Genomic DNA, 25,029 nt, shown 5'->3' on the forward strand with positions numbered 1-25,029 from the left:
GGGATGAAGGGATATTTAGGGGTGGAAAATGTGACTCATTGTCATACCCTTCCTCTCCATCTTTACAGTTTCCTTAAATACTCATCTCCCCTAGGATATCCTCTCAGACCAAGCCCAACCAGTTTCCAAGTCTACTAAAAGCTTAAGTGAAGGCAGAACCTCCTATTAAGATTGCAATTAGATTTTGCAATATATGTGAAAACTGAACTATAACCCATTTAGGACATTATCTAATGTAGTAATTATGCAGTAGGCATTGTGGGGCTTCCCTGGTAGCTCAGCTGGTAAAGAATTCAGTTGCAATGCAGGAACCCTTGGTTCAATTCTTGAGTCAGGAGGATCCCCTAGAGGAGAGCATGGCAACTCACTCCAGTATTCTTGTCTGGAATATCCCTATGGACAGAGAAGCCTGGTGGGCTTCAGGTCATGGGGTCACATGGAGTCAGACCCAATTGAGTGACTAAACAGCCCAGCAGGCATTATTTCTTTAAACAAAGAATACACCTGGTTTGTTTCCATCTCATGTTGTTAATCTTTTGATATCATCTGTCTCTCCTCCTTTAGGGGCAGGTTTGACAAAGATGGTATTTGTTACTCCTTTTATCCTGATTAATTTGGAACTTCTGTATTTTCATAGTCTCTGCATCCACCTTATCATCATAGCATTCACAGTTCTATTTGTCCTGTCTTACGCTCTGTTTCTCCTGGTTTATGACAGGTTCTCATCAGGTGGAAAAATAACAGTACAAACCAACAAGGACCTACTGTATAACACACGGAACTCTACTCAGTATTCTGTGATCATCTACATTAGAAAATAATCTAAAAGAGAATGAAGGTATGTATATGTAATAACTGAATCACGTTGCTATTCATCTGAAACTAACACAACTTTGTAAATCAACTATACTCCAACAACATTTTTTAAAAAAGAATCAGCTTTCTTCAACTAGGATTAAAATAAGTTTCCTAAATTAAAAAAAAAAAGTTCTGAGAAGGGAAGATACCATCTCTTTGCCCAGCTCCAGTTCACCAGCTTTATGCTTGGAGCTAAAGTGATCAACCTCAGGAAGTAGTTCTTCAAAAAGCTCTTGAAAACCTTACAGGGGAAGGTACCTAAGCAGGACAGCCCGGCCCCCACTAGCTCCTCTGCAGGCTGCAACCCCAGCTCCCACTGAGAGAGCTGAGCAGCACTCACCCGCAGCTCATAGCGCAGGCTGCTGTGCTTCAGGTCCGCCATGCTGCGGTTGGTGATGCAGAAGTCCCAGCCGGCAAAGATCTTGTTGCAGTAACTCTGGAAGTGCTCCTCACTCCGGATCAGGTTGATTTTGAACCCTTCCACCGACCTGACCCCAAAACATGATTATCCATTTTATTACAACAACAGAACACAGGCCTGTGGATTGGCTTTGTCTAGAATTAAAAGGATATACACGTGACTGCACCTTCCACCGATTTTGACATGCATGGCCCAGCTCTGGACCATTCTAAATACGGAGCAGACAACCAGGCATCTCAGTGTTGAAAACTGGTCCCTTTATCCATTCAATGACCTTTTTCCACAGCTGGAATATAATCCGAACTCAACACACCCTTGAGTCCTATAGGATCCTGCGTGGCACCATCTTTCCTCCCAGAGAGCCACTCTGCTGTAATGACAATAGCTTTTTTTCTTTTCCGTAAATACCCAAACCTCTCCTGCAGCCTCAGGGCCTTTGCACTTGCAGTTCTCTCTGCTCTCCCCTCTTCCTATGGCTGCCTTCTTATTCCCTGTTGTTTCACTCCAATATCCCTTCCTTCCATAGATTCCCCCACTATCTCATCTAAAGTTGTGGTTTCCGACTTCGAGTCAGTCTCTTTACTTTCCCTGACAGCAATAACCTAACCAACAATCATGTTATTTAATGTGTTCACTGTGTTTGTAAGTCCTTATCCTGACTAAATTTTAAATTCCTTGAAGACAAGTACCCTGGCTGTCTTGCTACCTTTATATCCAGAGGGCCTGGATATAAATATAGCCACTATCCGTCTGATAAATAAATTCATGAATAAATGCCTTAAACAGTAAAATAACCAAATATTTAGTGAGCACCTGCTTAAGTCAGACACAACTCTGTTGCACAACTTCATAATCAACACTCACTCAAATGCTTTTCTGGAAAACATACTCTGGCACTTGACATAGCAATAAAAACATCAAATGCCACATACTCTGTAGACAAACCAGGGTATTTTTAGGATTCGCTACTGAGTTGTGAACACAAATAGAAGTGGAAGGAATTATAGCAATCAGTCATTCTGCCAAAGGCTCATAGCAAGGCATTTATGCCGGAACCAGCTGGGCTGCTTTTCCAAAATGTAGACTCCCAGGTGATTCCATATCCTGAGATTTTTAATTCAGTATGTCTCATGTTGGGGGGTGCATCCAGAATTATGCTACTTGTAAAGCTCCATGGTGATTCTGAGGTCCCACTCCAGTTGAATGGTCTGATTTAGACCAAACCTACATTTTACAGATGAGAAAACTAAGATCTAGAGAAGGGAAAAATTATTTCCTAGGTCCAGAGGGCTAGAGACAGAACTGGGGCTAGTTGAGTGGTGACGATGATGGTGATAATGATTTTAATTTAATAAATGTCTACAAGGTGCCAAGCCCAGTGCTAAGTTCTTTACCTGCCCTGTTTCAGTTAATCCTCCCAACAACCCTTCTAGGTCTGTGCATTTCAGAGACAAAGAAAATGAGGTCCAAAGAGGTGGAGTGACATTTGAACCTTGGTCTCTGGACCCCAAGTCCACTCTCTTTGCTACCCTATAGCACTTCCTCCTCCCTGGGGAGGCCATTCACCATTACATCACAGGCATCCTCTCTGCAGGCCTTACCATGAAACAATCAAGACCATTAGGTGAAAGAGCTCAATCAAGACCCACAGGTGGATTCACTGTTCAGCTAATAAAGCTTCTTCTTCAGGGCCCCTCCAAGGCCCCAGAAGCACCTCTAGCAACACGTTCAGGAGGTCTTGTTTTTCTTTTTTATAACATGCAAAAGATATTCCCATGCTCTTTGTCTTACAGAGGTTCCCTCCATATTGTCTACACAGAAGGTCCATAAAACTTGGGTCTGCCCCTACCACAAGCACAAACAGCAAAGCCAGAGCCCCAGTCAACCAACATTTCTTACCCAAGCATCTTTCTGCCCTCAAGATGAGCAGAATGACTGCTCTTTCCTGTCAGTGCGCTGTCTGTCTGGTGGGGGATAGACACACATCAGATCATTTTCATCTCATAGATTCTGACTCAGGACACAAGTACCTAGCGGGCTCTGGGGTTTTCTCTGTGGTGGTGATCCCTGGTCTCCATGGAGGACGAACTCAGACTTTACCAGCCTGGTCTCTTCTACATCTGTAATAAGGAGCTTCACAGCCCCATGGCTTATAGCACTGCCTGGCTTTATAGGGACAATGAAGTGGGTAAGAGAGGCGTTCATCCAAGCTTCCCACTTGCACTGGAGACAGTAAGCCGCCCATCAGGAATGCGTGGCTCTCCTTCCATAGTGTAGCACAAGTGCTGGGAAGTGGCTGCCAGGCAAGGACAACATTTCTCAGCCTTCCCTGCAGTGAGCTGTGATCATGTGACTAAGCTATACTGATGGAATGTGAGTGAAGTCCATCACTCTCAGGCTGAGCCCAGAAACACCTACCGTGTGATTCTCCTCCACGGTCGTTTTCCCTTCCAGCCCTCCAGAGGAACAGGAAAGCCACACGTGCAGACGATGGCTAAGCTTCAGTCAGCCTGAGCTCTGGCAGGACTGAGAAGGAGTCTTCTACACTAACCTGCGCCCACTAAGAACTTCACGTCAAGATGTTCACGTGTAACTTTCATCGTGTTGGGCCACTGTACTTTCGGGGACAGGTGTTTGTTAAAGGAACTTAAAATAATTAATATTCCTCATTTTTCTTGGAATTGACATCTCCCACTAAAATATCTGTCCACCATGGGAAATGCCACAATCACATACGACCCTAACCCACTGGCCACAACTCAAGGGTCAGGACTGGGTGCCTGAATGAAGCAGAGCCAATGCGTTCCTTCAGAGGATTTCTGAGCTTGTGACCCTGGGAGTCCACACAAGGAAGCTGCCACCAGCAGAATCAGAGGTGCAGGAGCCCGTGCTTTGAGTTGTTTTGAATCCATCCTTGTCCTTCCTATAATCTGGAGTTTCCTCTCTTCCTTGGTTCTCTCAGCTACTCACTACCCCTTTATCCCAGTTAGTCAGAGTTGGGATTCTGCTACTTGCAACCCCATAGAGACCTGTTAGCATACACACCAGATCAAAGATAATGCTGGGGGAATGTATTCAACAGTGATTGACTGAAAACTCCAGGCTGCTACTCCAGCTCCCAAATGCTGCCTCCATTTCCTCCAGGTCTCCACAGCCTCCAGCACACTCACAAATCTTTTTTTCCATAAAGCCCACCCTTGGATTCTTCTCATCCTTTGGGCAATGGCTCCCAGAGTCCACAGATCTCCAAGAGACTCCAACCATCAAGAGTAATTCAAAAAGAACACAATGACAAGATAAACTGTACCTTTTCACTATCCAAACAAGGCTCAGAGCCAGGTAGGCAATTGTGCTTAACAAATAAGCCAGAGGCAGATCATAGGTGAAATTCTGAAATTTCACCCCATCAATGGTGTAATGTCCATAAAAGAGGTAGGTATCCTCCAGGAAACCCTGAAATAAAGCCAAGGGCATGAGGTCAGATTGGTGAACTGAATGCAGGAAGCCAGGAAACCAGTCTCCACCTCAAGGAATTCACATTCCAGTGTCATTGTTCATCCCTGAATTCCCAGAGACTGGAAAAATTCCAGATCTGTAGCAACATGGATACAACTAGAGATTATCAAACTGAGTGAAGTCAGAAAGTCAAATACCACATGATATCACTTATATGTGGGAGTCTAAAATACGACACAAATAGAAACAGAATCATGAATATAGAGAACAAACTGGTAGTCAAAGATGAGGACGTTGGGAGTGAGCATATGTAAACTTTTATATAAATAATGGATAAACAAGCTCTGTGCTGTACAGTAGGAATATATTATAAAAAAAATAATGTACTGGACTTCCCTGGTGGTCTCGTTCTTAAGACTTGCACTTTCAACACAGGAGGCATGTGTTCAATCCCTGGTCAGGGGACTAAGATCTCACATGCCACACAATGCGATAAAAAAAAAAGATATATATATACACATTTATACAAATATACATAGAACTGAATCACTTTTCTGCACAGCAGTAATTAACAACACTGTAAATCAACTAATATTTCAATTTTTTAAAATTAATTTTAAAATTTAGACCAATTAAAAAACATTCCAGAAGTATATAGCTGCTCAATTAGGGTTTGGGAAATAAAGCACAGATAAAGTCTGAGCATTGAAAATATATAGGGGTACAATCCAAAAATGAAATTAAGGAAACAATCCCATGTGCAATAACAGCAAAAAAAATAACATCCTTAGGAACAAATATAACAAATCAAGTATAAACCTTAGATTCTTAAAACCATAAAACATTGTTTTAAAAATTAAACAAGAACCAAGTAAATGGGAAAACATCCCTTGTTCATGGATCATGAGATCCATGGCGACTCTCCCCAAACTGGTCTACAGAATCAACACATCACTATCGGAATCCCAGCTGGCTTCTATGAGAAACTGCTAAGGTAATCCTAAAATTCATATAGAATTGCAGGGGTCTCAGAATAGCCAAAATAATCTTGAATGAGAAAACTAAAGTTGTAAGACTAACATACCCCAATTTCAAAACTTACAACAAAACAACGCTAACCAAAACAATGGGATACTAGGGTAAGAATAGATGTCTAGGTAAATGGAATAGAACTGATCCAAAAATGAAACCCATACATCCGTGGTCAGCTGATTTTTGATAAGGGGAAAAAGAGACACTGCTGAGACAACAGGGTGTGCACACACACTTGGTTGCTCAGTCGTGTCCAACTCTTTGCGATCTGCCAGGCTCCTCTCTGGATAGCCACATGCAAAAAATAAAATAAAGCGGAGCCCCTACCTTACCCTATCTATAAATTTTAACCTAAAATAGACCAAAGGCCTAAATGTAAAAACTAAAGCTATAAAACTCTTAGAAGAGGATAGAGCGTTAAATCCGCATGATTTTGAATCTGGCAATGGATTATTAGATATGACACCAAAAGCACAAGCAATAACAGAGAAAAGAAACTGGACTTCATGAAAAATAAAAAACTTTTGTGCTTCTAAGGACACTATCAAGAAAGTGAGAAGACAATCCAGAGAAGGGGAGAAAATATTTATAAATCATATACATGGTAAAGTATTTGGATCTATAATATTTGGAGAAGGAAAGGGCAACCCACTCCAGTATTCTTGCCTGGAAAATTCTATGGACACAGGAGCCTGGAGGGCTAACAGTCCACGGGGTGGCAAAGAGTCGGACACGACTGAGTGACTGAAAAGCAAATCTAGAATATTGAAAAAAAACTCTTATAACTCAACAATAAAAACATAGATAATCCAATTAAAACTAAAAAAAGAATCCAAACATTTATTCTAAGAAGATACACAAAAGGCCAATAAGCAAATGAAAAGATGATCAACATTATTCATTAGAGAAATGCAAATCAAACCACAAAGAAATTCTACCACACACAAATTAGGGTGACTATAATCAAAAGGCCAGGAAACAGCGAGTGCTGGCAAGGATGTAGGAGACACATCAGACTTATTCAGCGCTAGTGAGGATGGAAAGCATACAGCCACTGTGGAAAAGTTTGGCAGTCCCTCAAAAAGTTAAACATCTGACCCGGTGATTTCCACTCCTCAAAGAAGTGAAAAGATGTGTGCACACAAAATCTCGAACATGAATATTTTTAGCGTCATTATTCATAATAGACAAAAGGTGAAAACCATCCTGATGTCCATTATGACTGTATAAACAAAATGCAGTATTTCCACATGATGTACTCTTACTTGGCCACAACGAGGAATCAAAAGACTGCCAGAAGCTCCAACGTGCATGAACTTTAAAAATATGCCAAGAAGTTAGAGACAAAAGATCTTGTATTAGACGATTCCACTTACAAGAAATGTCATGGATAAGCATTTCATAGAGACAGAAGGTAGATTAATTGTTGCTTAGGATTGATTAGCGGAATTGGTAGGTGATAATGGGTACAAGTGTCTTTTTGAGGTGATAAAAATATTCTAAAATTGATTGTGGTAATGGCTGCATAACTCTATGAACATACTAAAAGCCACTGAATGGTACACTTTAAATGGGTGAATTGTACAATATGTGACTTGTACCTCACAAAAAGCTATTTAATCAGAGAAAAATAAACAAAACAACGCTCCCCCTCCAAGCCCAAAGAAACCCTATGAGAAAATACAGCAGAGAAAAGTCCACGACTCTTACGGTGGGAATAAATGAGTTCACCTCAGACTCCTCCTTGAATAGCAAGGATAGAACATTCTAGGAGAGTGAAGAAGGAAATATACGGAGAAGAGAAATAGTATACGTAGCAACTAGATGTTCACTACAGTATTGTTTAGAAAGGGGAAATGGAAACAATCTGAATGTTCATCAATCAGGGACTGGCTAGATCATGAAAAATCCATACTGTAGTATATTAAGAAGCCCATATAAGTGCATAAGAAAGGTGGAGAAAGCGATGAACCATGGTGTGAAGGGATTAGTGGTCTCTGGGAAGAAGTAATTTTATTTTTCACTCATTAAGTCTTATATTTCTTATGAAAACCATGTATTCTTATACTGAATAGTTAAGTAAATTTTTAATAGTAAAATAAAAGACGGAGAAACACAAGACTCCATATTTTTTTGTAACTGGGGCACACAGGCCATAAAACTTGCCCAGCTACACAAAGCCTGTCTTTATTGCCCTGGGTTGGTATCAGGACTGTCCTCAATCAAGTAGCATAACAGGACAAAGGTCCACTGGGCCCAGAAAACAATTTCTCTGGTGTGATCATGAGCTTGGCTCAATTGTTTTCAGCAAAGGCAAGCCACTGCTTAATCTCTGTGGCCAGCTCCCTCCTGGGCCTATTTAAATTTAAATTTACATGTGACATGATAAAGGTTATTAGCTAAAACTACTGTAGACATCATATTATAATACATGAATGTATCAAAAGGTTGTACATTCTCAAGTGTATATAACACTATATGTCAATCAGATCTCAATTTTTAAAAAACACACACAAAAGATGTTAGAATGCTACTTACTTGCTGTGTTGAAAACTGTTTTTTAGTGACTAAATGTGACAGGCATACTCTACTACATTAGTCAAGATTTTAAAACCACAGGACAAAAGATGGTTGTCAAAGTGCTACATGCTCAATATGCTCAGAATACTTTTATTTTAGTCAATGCATGGGACGTCAGTTCTGTAATGTGTGTAGAAAAGTGTTTAAAAGTCAGCGTGAGAGAAGTCTGTAAGACTGCTACAGACTTGCAGCACACATGGAGAAATGAATCCCAGTATTTCCACGAGTGGACTTGACAGTCGTTTTGTAACACATATAGAAATGTTAAAAAAACACTTGTAAGAAATACGTTCAAGTAGCATTTGCTTACTACATAGAACATCCTGTAGCGTGAGCAGGTGCTCTGCTCATTCCATAAACATGAACAGAAGTGTTTAAAAACACATGAAAACTATGTGTGAATCTGCAACTTGCTTGCATAGGTGAGAACCGTGACATCACAGGGAATGTACGTGATGGCCATTTGGTAATGTGTGTTGAATGGTTTTTAAAACACCTATTGAAAACAAATAAATTGAAATTGAAATGAACAATAAAATTAAAATTCAATTTCTTGGTCACAGTAGCCACGTAACTCAAGTACTTAAGAGTTAGTGGCTGTTGAATTTCACAACATAGATTCAGAACATTCTCATCACTATAGAAGCTTCATTCTTTGGGGCAGGGCTATTTTTCATCATGCGTAATTTACTGAATATTTATGATCAAGTGCATCTAAGTCTTCTATAAAATCTTTTCTATGATGAAGATGATCATGGTGTGCGGAGCTCCACAAGGAGAAACTTCACTTTGGGATATGACCAAACCAAATGGGGCTAACCGCAGTTCTGGGATGTGATCTCACCAGCATTTACCTCGGGTGAATCACTGACTTGCCTCTCTCCCTGTATAGTTTGCAAGTTTGAGTTTTCCAATTTGCACAGTGGACATTTTAACACCCACCTGACAATTCCTCTCAGTTGTTCTAAGGAGAACATGAAAGCAGAGATGTAAGAACCACTTTTTCAAAATTGAACACTGTGGGCAAATTCAAAGCTTTCTATTTGTTAATTTAGAAATGTTCGATGACATGGCATTTTAATACAAGTAACCTTCAGAAAGGTATTTTAATATAGCTGTGTTTTCCATGGGGTCGCAAAAGACAACGACAATTACATATTGTCCACTTAGTGACTAACAACAGTTTTAAAAAACATGTAAAGAAGTGGTTCTCAACCTGGGGCAATTCCGTGCCCCAGGAAACATCTGGGAACGTCTGGAGACATATTTGGTTGTCACAGCTGTGGGGCTGCTACTGGCACTGAGTGGAAGGAAGGCAGGATGCTGTAATGCCCCCCAGGGCACAGGACAGGCCTGTAATATAGAAGTATGAGGTCCAAGGCTGAGTAACCCTAGTCCAGAAGGCAGAGACAGCCACTTTTCATGGGCACTCTTATTTGCTGAAAAAAAAGTGGGATTAAAAAAATGAAAGCACACACAAAAAATCATTTTTTAGAGTCAAGAATAAAAAGGAAAGAAAACCTTTGGAACTATCATAGGAAGGATGACATTAATTCCATTTCAGAGCATCAGAGTTAACATGGGATTAATAGTCTTTCAGGGCTTCCCTAGTAGTTCAGATGGTAAAGAATCTGCCTGCAATGCAGGAGACCTGGGTTTGATCCCTGCGTTGGGAAGATTCCCTGGAGAAGGGCATGGCAAGCCACTCCAGTACTCTTGCCTGGAGAATCCCCATGGACAGAGAAGCCTGGCGGGCTATCGTTCATGGGTCACAGAGTCGGACACAACTGAGCGACTAAGCACACATCTCAACAGTCTTTTAAGAGATTTCATGGGACGTATCTGTGTGTGCACAGTTGTGTGTGCGTGTGCATGGATGTTGTGCACGTGTGCACCACACATGCTTGTGTGTGTAATTTCTGGGGAGAGGAGTCATAGCTTTCATCCAGGTGGTCTAGGACTACAAAATGTTAAGGTTTTTCAACGTCAGAGAAGTTAAACACATTCTATCTGGGTTTATATTCACTGAAGCTTCTGTCTATAGGGGATCTCAGATTTTGTCACAGGTCAATAAGAAGGCGGCAGGCATTAGGCAAAAGCCAAGGGTTGAAAGTGACAAAGCACTTTTCCTGTATATGCAGGGGTGGATGAACTTCATCCTTGCCGATAAGGTCACTGCAAATACTGCTTTTATAACCAATACTTGTGTCAACACTCATGTTTGACTCTCACTGCAGACATTCAGAAACCTATTTCAGTACTGAGGATCCAAATCCAGAATTATGTTAAATACTTACAGTGCCAGAAAGTAAGTCTATGATATAACTGTAAAAGTAAATGAGTCCAGAACTACTTATTGGATACACTGTGCATTGAATATCTGTAAAACACAAAAACAAGAACATCAGTGGAAATAGCCTCAGTCTTTAGAACCTTATCATAATTTGTGTATATATGCATGTATATATAGTCATATACAGTTATGTATAGCTGTGTTTATGAATCTATTTGCAACCCAAACCCCAGTGCACCAAGTACAGTACCATTCTCCCCTTTCACTATTCTAAGTATCTAGGGATATATGTTTCTCTATACATTTTGTATAAGGGTCTAATACAGTACAAGTTTTCTGACTATATTGGTATTTTATGTTTTGGAGTTCATGTTTGCACATGTTTTAGAAGATGTGGCTGATATAATTATTATTGCATTTTAAGCATATCCAATTTTAGAAGATATCTAAATTAACAAGCTGTTTCACTCTAAAAAAAACACATATTTACCTATGTAAAACTGATCAAGAAATTTTTTGAACACCAATTTTAGTGACACTACGTTGTGCTTGATCAACTAATTCACTTCCTTTGTATCAGTCAGCTATTGCTGTGTAATAAATAGCCCCAAGTCTCAATGACTTAACCTCCAAAACTTTATTTTCTCCTTCATGGTCTGCAGTTTGAGAACATGAAGCTCATTCAGGATAAGCCAGGATGGATACCAGGCTCCCAGGTACATGGAGGTCTTCTCTGTATGACTCCACTCAGGGGACAGACTCGAGATGCAATGGCTATCTGGAGGGTGCTCTCTTCATGACTCTTCTTATAAGGCAGGCCAACCACATAAAGCCATTTCAAGCTAAAATTCCACTGGACAAAACAAGTCACATAGCCACGTGCAATATCAGTGGGGTCAGAAAGTATTCTCGGCCCACAGTGGGAGGCTCTCCAAGTCACAATTACAGGAGAGTGAAAAACTGGGGAAAATAATCCAATCTACTACCCCTTCTCTGGGCCTTAGTTTCCCCTTTGTTAAAATAAGAGAGTTGAACCAGTTTCTCCAAGGCCAATCCCAGCTTTTCTATTTTATAATTCTAATGTGAGTGCTTATTTATTCATTCAACAAACACCTCTTAGTTACTATGCATCAGGTAGATGTTGGAGATAAAATGATGAGTAAGTAGAAGTTACTGCCTTTGAAAAGCTTACCATCTAGCGGGAGAAAAGGCAAGTAGGAGTCAGGTATATGTAAGGTACTCAAATGCTTTATGAACACAGTATTAGAGGTAAAGAGGAGGGAGAGAGTCACTCTGTTTGGGAGCAGAGTCAGGAAGATGGAATGAGATGGCTGCTTCTCTGCCGTCACCCTGTCCCCAAAGGCCAAATTTGGCCAGCTGCCTCTTTTGGTCAGTACTGTGTTATCAGAACACAGCCAAGCTCATTCAGGACATCTATCCATGGTCACTTTTGTGCCATCATGGCAGCACTGAGTAGTTGCAACAGAGACCGTATGGCCTACCAATCCTGAAATATTGACTATCTGGCCCTTCCCAGGAAGTGTGCGCACCAGTCACACTAGGCTTCTCATGGCTCCAATATGCTGAGTTATTCTCATCTCTGAACCATTGCAGCTGCTGTTCGTCTGCATGAAGATGCTTCCCCAAGTTCTCCAGTGGCAGCCTTCTCCTTGTCCTGCTGGGCTCACGTGTCTTCACGGAGGGCTCAGGGGACCCCTCCAGTGTCCTGGTGTCCAGCCTCTCAGTACCCTATCCTTTCCCCTCCCCACAGGCAAATTCATCCTTCATATGCCTCGTCATGCGATCCCTTCCTAACCCCCATCCTTTGCTAGAGGGCACTACATGGACTCAGGTGTGGTAGCTCCTGCCAGGACCTGAATTAGGGGCTGGCACACAGCAGGTACTCAATAAACACTAAAAGAATGAAAAAGGGAAGGAAGGTAAGAAAAGGAAGAGAGGGACTTCTGATTCTTTCCTGAAGGCACAAAGTCTAGTAGGTAAGTGAAAAAAAAAAAAAAAGCATGCATGGGAGGAGGATGTAGTCAAAGGAAATAATGAGAAAGCAGAGACTCGTGGCATCCACGCTCAGAGTTCAGCTCCATTTCCTCCAAGAGGGTGGCCTCCCTCTGCCCAAGGCCCTGCTCACAGTTGAAGGGACCACTAAACAGGCAGTGGGGCCCAGTGAGACAGAATGGTTTTCAGTTCTTCTAGAAAGAAATAATACTAAATAAATAAATAACACCTGCCATTTATTAAGCACTTTCCATGGGCAAAGCACTGTATTATCTTATTTAATACTCATTTAAAAATTATGAGTATGGATTAAATAATCATTACTTATACTTAAAATTTTTTCCATATTAAATAATATACTTTATACTGTTTTTAATTATTTATAATCTAAATAGTAAACATTTTTAATGACCCAAGTATTAAATAGTATAGTATTATCTGAATAATGAAACAACTGTCTCACTATTTATATCATCACTTTCTACAAATAAGGAAAATGAGGCTCAGACAGTCTAACCAACTAGCGGAGGTGGGCCTTGAAACTGAACCCAGGGTCTTCCCATAGCAGCAGGTGATATTTATCTGCGAAATGAGAATTCAGCATCGGGCATACAGTAGGCACTCAGAGTCAGGATCTCCACATTATTCTCATTCGATTTTTAAGTGTCATAGAATTAAAACAAAAACAAAGGTGATGAAGAGGAATGCTGAGGGCCACAGAAGTGACTTTAGAGAGAGTTCTTCTGGGGAAGGAGTCATGTGATGCAAGCAAAACATGCCGAGCATTCAGTAAGGAAACACAGCCCCATTACTGCCACAGAGTCTGGCAAATCACTAGTGTTTAATGAATGGCAGCCTGAGCATCACCATCCTGGGAGACAAAAGCCTGAAATGAAAGCCTGAAATAAAGTCCCTGGAGTAGATTGTATTATGTTTACTAAATATTCCACTTTCTACCCTTCACTGCTTCTCCCAAATGCCTTGCTGAATCCAGGAGTGGCGAGTGACTTGCCCTGGCTAATAAGATGCGGTAAAAAGGATGTGTGTCATCTCCAGGCAGAAGCATTAGGAGCCAGCACATGTTTGCCACGACTCTTTTTTCTCTGGACATCGTGACTGCCAGTGGTCCGAAGAGAGGCTGCTCCATCAGCTTGGGCTCCAGAGAGGAGACAATGTGGACCAAAGGCACCACCAAACCATGATGGACACACAGCGTGAATGAGAAAGAAACTTTGTGGTTATTAGACACTGTGCTATGGGGTCATTTGTTTCTGCAAACAGCCTAGCCTATCCTAATACAGTCACCCAAGACTTAGATTATAAAGACCGCTAGAGAAAGAAGCCGGAGAAGGCAATGGCACCCCACTCCAGTACTCTTGCCTGGAGAATCCCATGGGCGGAGGAGCCTGGTGGGCTGCAGTCCATGGGGTCGCTAAGAGTTGGGCATGACTGAGCGACTTCACTTTCACTTTTCACTTTTATGCATTGGAGAAGGAAATGGCAACCCACTCCAGTATTCTTTCCTGGAGAATCCCTGGGATGGGGGAGCCTGGTGGGCTGCCATCTATGGGGTTGCATAGAGTTGGACACGACTGAAGTGACTTAGCAGCAGCAGCAGCAGAGAAAGAAGCACTGTAACTAGGTACACAATGAAAAGAACACTCTTCATGGCAATCCAGGCCTCTTATACTCACCCACGTCTTGAGATGGAATGAGAATAAAGCTGCTGTTGGTGATCTTGTATCTGGTGAGCAAGACTGGGAGCAAAACCACCAAAAAGATGATCAGAAATATCACCAAATTCAGCAACACCAGAAATCGTAAGAAGGAGAAGTAGGACTGAATCCCAGTGCCAAATTTCCCTGGAAAAAAGAAATTCAGAAATCACTGACCAGGAGTATTGACCCAGTACCCACTGCAGGTTCAGTCAGCCACGGAGGACTGAACTGAAATTGGAGGATCTTGGTGGGGGGAGGAAGAATCATTTTATATTCTCCATTGTTGGCTTCAAGGCTCTATTTCCTAGTGATTTAAACTTTCACATGTAAATCTACAATCAATTATAAATTAATAATTTGAAATGGTGTGAGGGAGGGGTCAATATTTACATTTTCTCATAGGAATATCTAATTAATTCAGCACCATTTATTGAAAAGGTGAACTTTTCCCTAGTGAACTGCAGCAGTACTTCTGTAATTGACTATATACTTATGAAGGCTTCCCAAGTGGCTCAGTGATAAAGAATCTACCTGTCAAGCAGATGACATGGGTTCGATCCCTGGTTTGGGAAGATCCCCTGGAGAAGGAAATAGTAACCCACTCCAGTATTCTTGCCTGGGAAATATATGGACAGAGGAGCCTGGTGGGCTACAGTAATGGGGTCACAAAAGAGTCAGACATGAATTAGTGACTAAACAACAAAAAATATATTCATGGACCTGTTTCTAAATTCTCTCTTCTGTTCAGTTGGTCTGTTTGTCTATCCTAGGACCAACACCAGACTGTCTAGTCACTGCAGACTTAAAATCATATTTGATATATGGTGCTCTAAGTCTTAAAGCTCTCTTCTTCCTTAGGCATCCTTGGTTATCTGCATTTCTATATAAATATTAAAAATCAGCATATTTGTTTTGCACACATACATATGTGTGCAAAATGTGCTGAGATTATGACTGAGATTACATGGAATATATAGGTCGGTTTGAGAACAAGTGACATCTTTATAATATTGAGCCTTTGAGCCATGAACATGGTATATATATAGGTTAATTTCTCTCAACAACATTTTATAGTTTTCTGTGCACAATTATTTCACAGAGTTCTTTAGATGTATTCCTAGGTATAATACTATTGTGTAACTTATTTTTTAAATGTTTATAAGGAAGCCCCAGTGGCTCAGTGGTAAAGAATCCACCTGCCAATCCAGGAGATGCAGGTTCTGTCCCTGGGTTGGGAAGATCCTCTGGAGGAGGAAATGGCAACCCACTCCAGTACTCTTGCCTGGAGAATCCCACGGACAGAAGAGCCTGATGGACCACAATCCGTGGGGTCACGAAGAGTCACAGATAACTTAGTGACCAAGCACACACGCTGGTATATAGAAATACAATTAGTTTTATATACAGCTGTTACAACTAGCAACGTTGCTAAATTCACATCAGCGCTAATAGTTTGTCTTTTTTGTTTTCTACAAATAAATTATGTCATCTGGGAAAAAAAAGACAACTTATTTCCTCCTTTCTGGTCATTATGTCTTTTTAATTTTTCCCCCAATCATTGTATATTGGCTAGGACTTCTGAGATGATGATGAATATAATCTGTGATAATTATCAACCTGTTCCTCATTCTCAGTCTTAAGAGAAAAGCTTTCAATATTTCACCATTCATAGCTCAGCTGGTAAAGAATCTGCCCACAATGCAGGAGACCCTGGTTCAATTCCTGGGTAGGGAAGATCCCCTGGAGAAGGGATAGGCTACCCATTCCAGTATTCTTGGGCTTTCCTTGTGGTTCAGCTAGTAAAGAATCTGCCTGCAACGCGGGAGACCTGGGTTCGATCCCTGGGTTGGGAAGATCCCCTGGAGAAGGGAAAGGCTACCCACTCCAGTATTCTGGCCTGGAGAATTCCATGGACTGTATAGTCCATGGGGTTGCAAAGAGTCGGACACGACTGAGCGACTTTCATGTTCACTTCATTTCACCATTATATATGATGAAAATCTCCAGAAAGGTGGCCTCTTAACAGGAGAGGAAGCTGGGCATGGTGGCTAAAACCGTGGGCTCTGAAGCTTCATTGCCTGGGCTCAAATTCTGGATTTGCCTTAACCTAGAGAATGAACCGGGGCAAGTATTTTAACCTGAAACACACAGATGATAAATGCCGACAGTACTTTTTAATTAAGGTATATAGATTATTTTTTAGATACAGTGCTATTGTTCCATAACAGACTACAGTATAGTGTAATCACGACCTTTATATGCACTGGGAAGCCGACAAATTGTGTGACTCGCTTTATTATCACATCCACTTGATTGAGGTAGTCTGGAACCAAACCTGCAATGACTCCTAGGCTTGCCTGTGCTGTGCTGTGCTTAGTCGCTCAGTCGTGTCCGACTCTTTGTGACCCCATGGACTGTAGCCTGCCAGGCTCCTCCGTCCATGGGATTCTCCAGGCAAGAATACTGCAGTGTGTTGCCATTTCCTTCTCCAGGGATCTTCTTGACCCAGGGATCAAACCTGGGTCTCCTGCACTGCAGGCAGATTCTTCACCAAAGCCTGGTCTGTCTGTACTTCATCCCAATTCTCACCATTATGGGGAAGTAAGTGTGTTCAGGGCCATGGCTGCCTCTGCAATCTGATAAGTCCTATTGAACCCCATCTTGCAATAATACTCTTAAATGAACAAAATACAAATGGTTATTTGTGCATATGATATCACAATATTACAAACTAAATTGGCGATAGATTAATACATGAACATCTTCATTAGTATGCAAAAACAAGACCTAGTGGGAGATCTAATCACTGCTGTAATTTCAAAGTCAAGATGAGCACACGTGCTATTCCCGGACAACCGCAGCACGTAGAAGGGATGGGAAGACCCCTTGTGACTTTCCCGGTGATGAAGACACAGGCCCTATTAACCCTAACTGTGGTGTACTGCTCGCAGTCCCCATGGAAGGAGAGATGACATTTCAGCTGGAGGTGGGTGAGAACAAAGCCGTACTTTCTCTAAGGGCAGGCTACTTCTGCAGAGGAGCACGGGCAGCGTGGGCTGCGGTACCTTCTATGCTGCGAATGTCCTCCCGCCACAGCTCCAGGTGGGTCGTCATCTCGCGAGCCTTCTCTATGAACCTCTTCCAAGACTTGCTGCTATACCGTTTCCACTGGTCCCACTCAGACAGGTACTTCATTTGGGTCTCTTGAATGTCCCTGCATTCATAAACAAGCATGACAATGGCAGGGTCCCCAACTTCATCATCAGATAAAGCCCCAAGCGAGAGGATGTGGAAAACCTGGAGCCCTTATACACTGCTGGTGGGAATGCAAAAGAGTGCGCCCACAGGGCAAAAGTTTGGCAGCTCCTCAAAGAGTTAAACCAAGGACTGCCATATGACCCAGCAATTCCACTCCTAGGTAGATACTCCAGAAGAATTGAAAACAAGGTCTTAAACAAAAACTTGTACAGAAATATTCAGTGCAGCACTAATCACAGTAGCCAAAAGATGCTAACAACCCAAATCTCTATCAAAGGATAAATGAATAAGCAAACTGATATAGCCACACAATAGAATATTATTCAGTCATAAAAAGGAAGTACCGATACATGCTACAACTTCGATGAACCTTAAAAACACGCAGGTAAGTGAAAGAAGTCAGACACAAAAGGTCCTGTGTTATATGATTCCACCTACATGAAATATCCAGAACAGCAAATCTACAGAGATAGAGAGTAGAATAATGGTTGGCAGAGGCTGGGGTTTAGGGGGAACAGAGGGACTGTAGAAAGCAATGTGGCTTTGGAGGTTGCAGAGCCGTAAGACGGAAAGAGCCTGGGTCCCGTCTGGGTCCCTGAGTGACTGCAAAGTCTCCCCTTGACCTCAGCCCAGGACTTTTATGTGAGCAAGAAATAAATTTCTAGTACACTGAGATTTTATGAGTGTGGGTATCTTTGTCATAGCAGCTTAGCTTATCCCAAGTAATAAACTTAATTATGTGAACTTGTCAGGAAATGCATTCTATGCCTAAAAAGCCCCCTTTTCCAAAACATACATCATATGCCCTCCAGATTGGCGACTGGACAAACCTTAGTCTCCGCTTCTCAGAAATGTTCAGTGCATATTTTCGGATAGATTGGTTATCAAGGTCTTCTGTGATTTCTCCCTCCAGCTGGAAATTGTAAGAGTCTGTTGGCTTCAGCAAAGTGCCACTTTGCTTGTCCCGGGAAAGGATGGTGGTCCTCTTACGAGCAATGGAGCGGTAACTTGGCAATTCTTGAAGGAAATTCACAGGTGGAGAAGAAAAGCAACTGGAGTCCAAAGAGAGGCTCTCTGGGTAAGAAAGAAGAAAACCATCATTCTCCCCAGCGAACCTGGGAGCCGAAAACCAAAACTTACGTAGGACACTCGGATCTCAGAGACCCTAACTAAACCTCACAGACAGTCAGGAGCCTAGGTAGCTGACCAAAGGACTTCTTAATTATTTTATTTATCAGGATGGTACTCAGGCTCAGGACAATAAAATCATCTGCAAAAGGGTTCACTTTAAGCAGACGTGTTTGCAAACATGCTTTACGTTACATGATACTTGCATTCTAGTGTTTGGCTGCAGCCACTTGCTAAGTGTGAGGTTTGGAGTAACCTAACCTGCTTTTCATTTGTCAAATGGGTTGCATAGTGATAAGAACATCATCGTCAACAACAACAACAATAATAATAGGGTTTATGGAGCATTTCCTATGCACCAGGCACTGTGTTAAGAGATTCACACACACTCATGCGATGTGGACTGGGCTTATGATCTGCCTGGACCAACAGACTGCAACAAAAGTGATGCTGCGTCAGTTGTAAGTCCAGCCTCAGGAGACCTTGCCGGCTTCAGCTGCTCTCTGGACCAGCTGCTGCTTTGTGAACAAGCTGGAGCTAACCTGCTGGAGGTGGAGACCAGGCAGAGAGGGGATGACTGCTCTAGGCCAGCCTACAGCCTGCTGCTGCTGCTGCTAAGTCGCTTCAGTCGTGTCCACCTCTGTGCAACCCCAGAGACAGCAGCCCACCAGGCTCCCCTTTCCCTGGGATTCTCCAGGCAAGAACTGGAGTGGGTTGTCATTTCCTTCTCCAATGCACGAAAGGGAAAAGTGAAAGTGAAGTCGTTCAGTTGTGTCCGACTCCTAGCGACCCCATGGACTGCAGCCTACCAGACTCCTCCGTCCATGGGATTCATCAGGCAAGAGTACTGGAGTGGGTTGCCATTGCCTTCTCTACAGTTGCTTAACTGACCACCGATCCCTCACACATAGGGAGGCAGGTACTATTATCATCCCCATTTTACAGATGAGAAAACAAAGTCACTCATGGTTCCCCAACCCCTTGCCCAAGCCCTCAAAGCCCTGCACGATCTGACTCTTGCCTGCATGTTCAGCTCCTCAGGCCCCTCTGCCTTCCAAACTATATTTCTTAGGATCCTTCATACACTAAAATGGGCATGATCCCTCCTCCTCAGGGCCTTTGCACATGCTGTTCCCTCTGCCTGGACGGAATCTGCTCCACCTCTTAGCTCCTACTTCAAAGTCTCTTCCTCGAGGAAACCATTCCTGCCTCACTGTACTTCTACTGTTACATATTTTCCCATACACAGTAAGCCCTTGACAGCACTTACCACAAGCTATAATCTGGTATTTATTTGTATGGCTATGTGAGCACGTCTGTCTTGCCCCTTGGACTCTAAGTTCTTGGAGGGCAGGGACCGTGATGATTTCCTCACCATTGCGACCCAGGACCCAGAGTAGCAGTTCAATAAAATACTTGGCTCAGAGCAGTTCAACAAACACTCACTGATGGATGGATGAGAGGATGACATCTGTACTTGGCCTTAGAAAGCGTGTTGGTGGGGAGTGGGGCTGCAAACAGAGCCAGGTCTGCCTACTCAAGACTCTCTATTCATGCTGCTCCATCAGGTCATGGCTGGAGGCCAAGTTTCACTGCGCCCTGTACAGCAGTCCACAGAGGGAGAGCTTTCCTTTTGGAGGTGAGGAATGAACACCACCATCAGGGTGGATTTTATGCCTGATCTGATCCTAACTGGGGAAGACCATCCTGAATGGAGACAGGACATGGAAGGAGGAGGTAGGAGGCAGCTGTAATAATAAGCAATTCCCCCGACAGAAAGCAAAACTTCCTTGGATTTGAATCCAGGCTCTGTCAATTACCAGCTGAGTCTCTGGGAAAGTTACTTAAAACTCTCTGAGCTTCAGTTCAGTTCAGTTCAGTTCAGTTCAGTTCAGTCGCTCAGTCATGTCCGACTCCTTGCGACCCCATGAATCGCAGCACACCAGGCCTCTCTGTCTATTACCAACTCCCAGAGTTCACTCAGACTCATGTCCATCGAGTCAGTGATGCCATCCAGCCATCTCATCCTCTGTCGTCCCCTTCTCCTCCTGCCCCCAATCTCCCCCAGCATCAGAGTCTTCTCCAATGAGTCAACTCTGCTTCAGTTACCTCACCTCAAAAATGAATTCATTCACCAAGTATACCTATCGTGTGTCAGATGTGGAGCAAGGGATACTGAAGCAAACAAAGGAAACATCTGACGCACACGGCACTTACTTTCTAAGGAGGGGCAGAGCAAGATCAGACAAGACACAGGCAGTAAATATGCTAGGGCATGTGTGCGTGCTCAGTCACTCAGCTGTGTCTGACTCTGCGACTCCACGGACTGTAGCCCACTAGGCCCCTCTGTCCATGGGATTTACCAGGCAAGAATATTGGAGTGGGTAGTCATTTCCTCCTTCAGGGGATCTTCCTGACTCAAGGATAGAACCTGCGTCTCTTGTGCTTCCTACATTGGCAGGCGCATTCTTTACCACTAGTGCCAGCTGGAAAGCCCATGCCAGGATGTCATGAGTGAAAAAAAAAAAGAGTCGGGTAAGGGCACAGAGGTAACAGGCAGGGTACATTGTTTTTTATAAGATCAAGTCAGCTATGGCTTCTCTACTAAGGTAGCATTTAAGCTGAGGCTAAATGGAGGGGTGGTATGTATACCCTGTGGATACCGGGTGAAGGGAATTCTGGGAGAGGGAAACAAGGGCAAACGCCCTGAGGCAGGGGTGTGCGTGACGTATTTGAAGAAGAGGACAGAGGCTTAGGTGGCTGGGGAAGAGTGAATGAATGGGAGCCTCATAACTTCTCCAGGGTCTTTTGTTGATGGCCCCCAAAGAGCCACACCAGCCCTCTGGGGTCCCCTCCCCTTGAATCTGGGCTGGATCTGTGACTTGCTTTCACCAAAAGTTGCAACAGAGGTGACACTGCCAGTTCCAGACTCAAGCCTTAAAAGGCCTGGAGGCTTCTTTCTACCTTTCTCTGCTGGCTCAGATGGTAAAGAATCTGCCTGCAACGCAGGAGACTCTGTTCGATCCTTGGATCAGGAAGATCCCCTGGAGAAGGGAATGGCTACCCACTCCAGTATTCTTGCCTGGAGAATCCCAAGGACAGAGAAGCCTGGTGAGCTATAGACCATGGGGTCACAAAGAATTGGACATGACTGAGCAGCTAACATTTTCACTTGTGCTGTTGGCAGCCTGGGGCTGCTGTGTAAGAATTTCGCCTGGGCTGCGGGCACAACCACGTGGAGAGAAAGAAATCGCAAGCCTCCAAGGAAGACAGCCAAGGAACTGGCCAACAGTGAGAACCAAGGTCCTGGCTTATGAACCCAGTGAGCCGGGGTCCCCAGCCCTCCGGGTCATCCCCGCCACAGGCATGAAAAGGCCACTGGATGCTCAGACCCAGCAGACATGACACACAGCTGAGCAAACGGTCTCCTCTGTAGCCTGTTCAGTTCCGGATGCACAGGATCAGCAGAAAGATTACAATGGCTTAAGCTATCACGTGTGGCGCAATCTATTAAGCAACAATAGGGAGCTGGGACAGAAAGAGTAGAAAGCAGGGGTCAGAGGTGGCCGGGCCAGACCAGGTCAGACTCTGTGGGCTGGGATATGACCTTTCGATGTGGCAGATGGGCAGTCACCCAGGGTTCTGGGCCAAAGCATGTTGTGATCTGACCGCATGTCAAAGGGTCACTCTGTAGGCTTTGAGGCTAAGGACGAGACCCATCACAGGAGCGCCAGCTTAGGAGAATCAAAGGCAATCATGCAGATAGCCCGGCACACAGCAGGCTCCGTAAATGTATTTATAGATAACAGGGCACTGGTGGTGGTGGGGGGTGGTGGGGGGTGGGGGGGACCGGCCAAGGCCTTGATCCAAGCTGGAGTCTGACGGTGCAGAGCCGTAATCGTCACCTCTCTGATGGGCATGTTCACAGAGTAGAGCAGCTGACCCACTGATGATGACACAGACACGCGTCTGGAGCCCTGCCAGTCGCCAAGTATAAGCCTGCGAATCCCACTCAACCTTTCACTCCCAGGCCCCCACGCTCCCTGAGGGTATGACAGACTTCCATAAACTTCCATGGGTAATGTGGTCCCTAAGCAAACATGAGGGGCGGGGTGGGAGTGGGCTGACGGCTATGGAGTCCAAGCCCAGCTGGAGGCTGCTTCTCCCTCTGGCCAGCAACAAAGGGCTGTTATTAACCAGAACAAAGGTCTTTGCATCTGGAGGGGCATATTCACTGAATATTCAGTGACCACGAGGTCAGGGACCCAGGGCTGGAGCTGGAAGCTGGCACCCCAGTGGAGACAAAGACCATCTCTGAGTCACTTGTTTCTCATCTCAGGAACAGGGGATATAATACCATGATCTCATCAACGTGATCATGAGGACACATTTACCAACAGCATAAATAATACTGGCTCAGAATATCTGAACTATTTGAAAAATACAATATGCATCACCACACTCAATTCTCTGAGCTATTCTTTGAACAGAATTGTCCTATTTTACAGATGAAGAAACTGAGGCTCAGAAGGCTAGGTGTTTTGCCACTCACACAGCTGGAAGTGCTGAAACTAGGAACCTATCACGTGGCAAAGCTATAGGCTTCACTATAATTTGAAAATACTTCATAGACACTACAATGCCATACAAATTAACTATTGGATTATTCTTGCATCCACACTGCAGGAAGGATACATCCTGTCCACATTTCCCAACAACAGTCTCTTGTGAAAAATTCTATTTTCAAAATGGCCACTGGTTCCCTGGTGGTCCCTGGAGTAGGACTCCAAGCTTCTACTGCAGGGGACACAGGTTTGATCCCTGGATAGGGAACTAAGACCCCACATGCCACAATGTGACCCTCCCCCATCAAAAAAATCCAAAACGCCCATCATTGAAGAGGAATGCTTTTTTCTTTTCAGACATCCCCCATCCCTGGAAGTTCTCTATCTTCAAGTAAAAACAAAAAGTTTCACAACCTTTGGACACAGGCATCATTTTTATAGCTGATCGACCTCCAATCCTATGCAGCTAGGACCACACACTTTGTACAGCATGATGTCACGGAATTTCTTATGCCAGCCTGGGGGAGGTGCCCTGGCTTTCTTCAGGGACCTGAGGCCCAGAGAGATGGCAGCTTGCCCAAGGCTTTGCTGCCAAGACAGACTCCTGGTTCTACCGCTTCTTAGAAATGCAGGTAGCATCACCTCTCCTAGCCTTGGATTTCTCGTTTGAGACGACAAGAATGTCTCATTCATGTCAGATATTCTCTTGAGTTGATTGTTTAAGCCTGCATTGTGTGGGCTCCTTGATGACCATTTGCCTGGGAGGCGGGGGCATGTCTCAGATACTGGGGTGCCCCCATCTAGGAAGGTCTAGAATCTGTTGGCTGCTGGAGCCAGATTTCAGCAAGTAGGTGGTTCCTTAGGTGGGAGGACGGTCAGATAACTACAGGAGATATGGAGGCAGGGGCAGGCATAACAACGCTGTCCTTAAGAACAAGTTAGTCTCTTTGAAGCTTAGAGCAGTGTCGTGCTCACAGAAAGCCCTCCATCTGAAGAATGAATGAATGAATGGGCCGAGGCAGGTACATCTAGAGAGCATCTTCAGGTCCCAACTTCCCTGGCAGCTCTTTCCATAGGACACCAACTGCTACCAAAGGGCACAAACATGCCCAGAATGTGGGCACAGGCCAAATGGCACTAAAACCACCACCACCTCCCTCACGAGCTTGCCAAAAACCTAGCCCGACCAGATGGGTGCTGGCTTCCCTGCAGGATTTTTCTTCCTTCAAAGAATCATGGGAACTCTGGGGAAGAAGGGACCTTCTGGGTCATCTGGTCCAGACAACTTGCCAGTTGCTGTGGGAATCAGTTCTGTTTGATACCTTGTATGGGGTCCCTCTCTGGGTGGGACCCTGCGCTGGGGCCTGGGGCTCTGGAGACGATGAAGGTTTGCAGACTTGCTTCCTGCCTGGAAGAGCTTTCCCTCCCTCCTCCAACTGGCACGTGTCTCCTAAGTGTCCAGCCTACTACATCCATCCTCCTCCCTAACGGTTGACCTGCATCGTCTCTGACCCTTTCCCTCCACCATTAGACTGTGACCTCCATGAGCAAAGGGACCTCATTTCTCTCCTTCACCACTGAGTCCCCAGGTTCTAGCACAGAGCCTGACTCACAGTGGATGCTTAACAAAAATTTGTTAAATTAATGAACACAAGCATCAGTTGTGAATAAATGAATTTGGTGCTGAGGATACAGACAACACTGGCT

At 43.8% G+C, this 25,029-nt stretch overlaps 1 protein-coding gene across 3 annotated transcripts in view; it reads right to left on the reverse strand.

Moving 5' to 3' along the window:
• Window positions 1–25,029, reverse strand: part of TMC7 (transmembrane channel like 7) — a 54,027-nt gene that overhangs the window by 17,482 nt on the left and 11,516 nt on the right. For all 3 annotated transcript variants that reach the window (XM_018040999.1, XM_018040998.1, XM_018041000.1), the window contains exons 2-7: window positions 18,460–18,703; window positions 17,437–17,585; window positions 14,348–14,515; window positions 10,645–10,727; window positions 4,587–4,732; window positions 1,199–1,346 (exon numbers count right to left, since the gene is read on the reverse strand). In XM_018040999.1, the coding sequence (XP_017896488.1) occupies window positions 1,199–1,346; window positions 4,587–4,732; window positions 10,645–10,727; window positions 14,348–14,515; window positions 17,437–17,585; window positions 18,460–18,703 (938 nt within the window). The remainder of the gene's footprint in view (window positions 1–1,198; window positions 1,347–4,586; window positions 4,733–10,644; window positions 10,728–14,347; window positions 14,516–17,436; window positions 17,586–18,459; window positions 18,704–25,029) is intronic.

This window comes from Capra hircus, chromosome 25 (assembly GCF_001704415.2).
Source record: "Capra hircus breed San Clemente chromosome 25, ASM170441v1, whole genome shotgun sequence".
In the NCBI taxonomy this organism is placed as follows: domain Eukaryota; kingdom Metazoa; phylum Chordata; class Mammalia; order Artiodactyla; family Bovidae; genus Capra; species Capra hircus.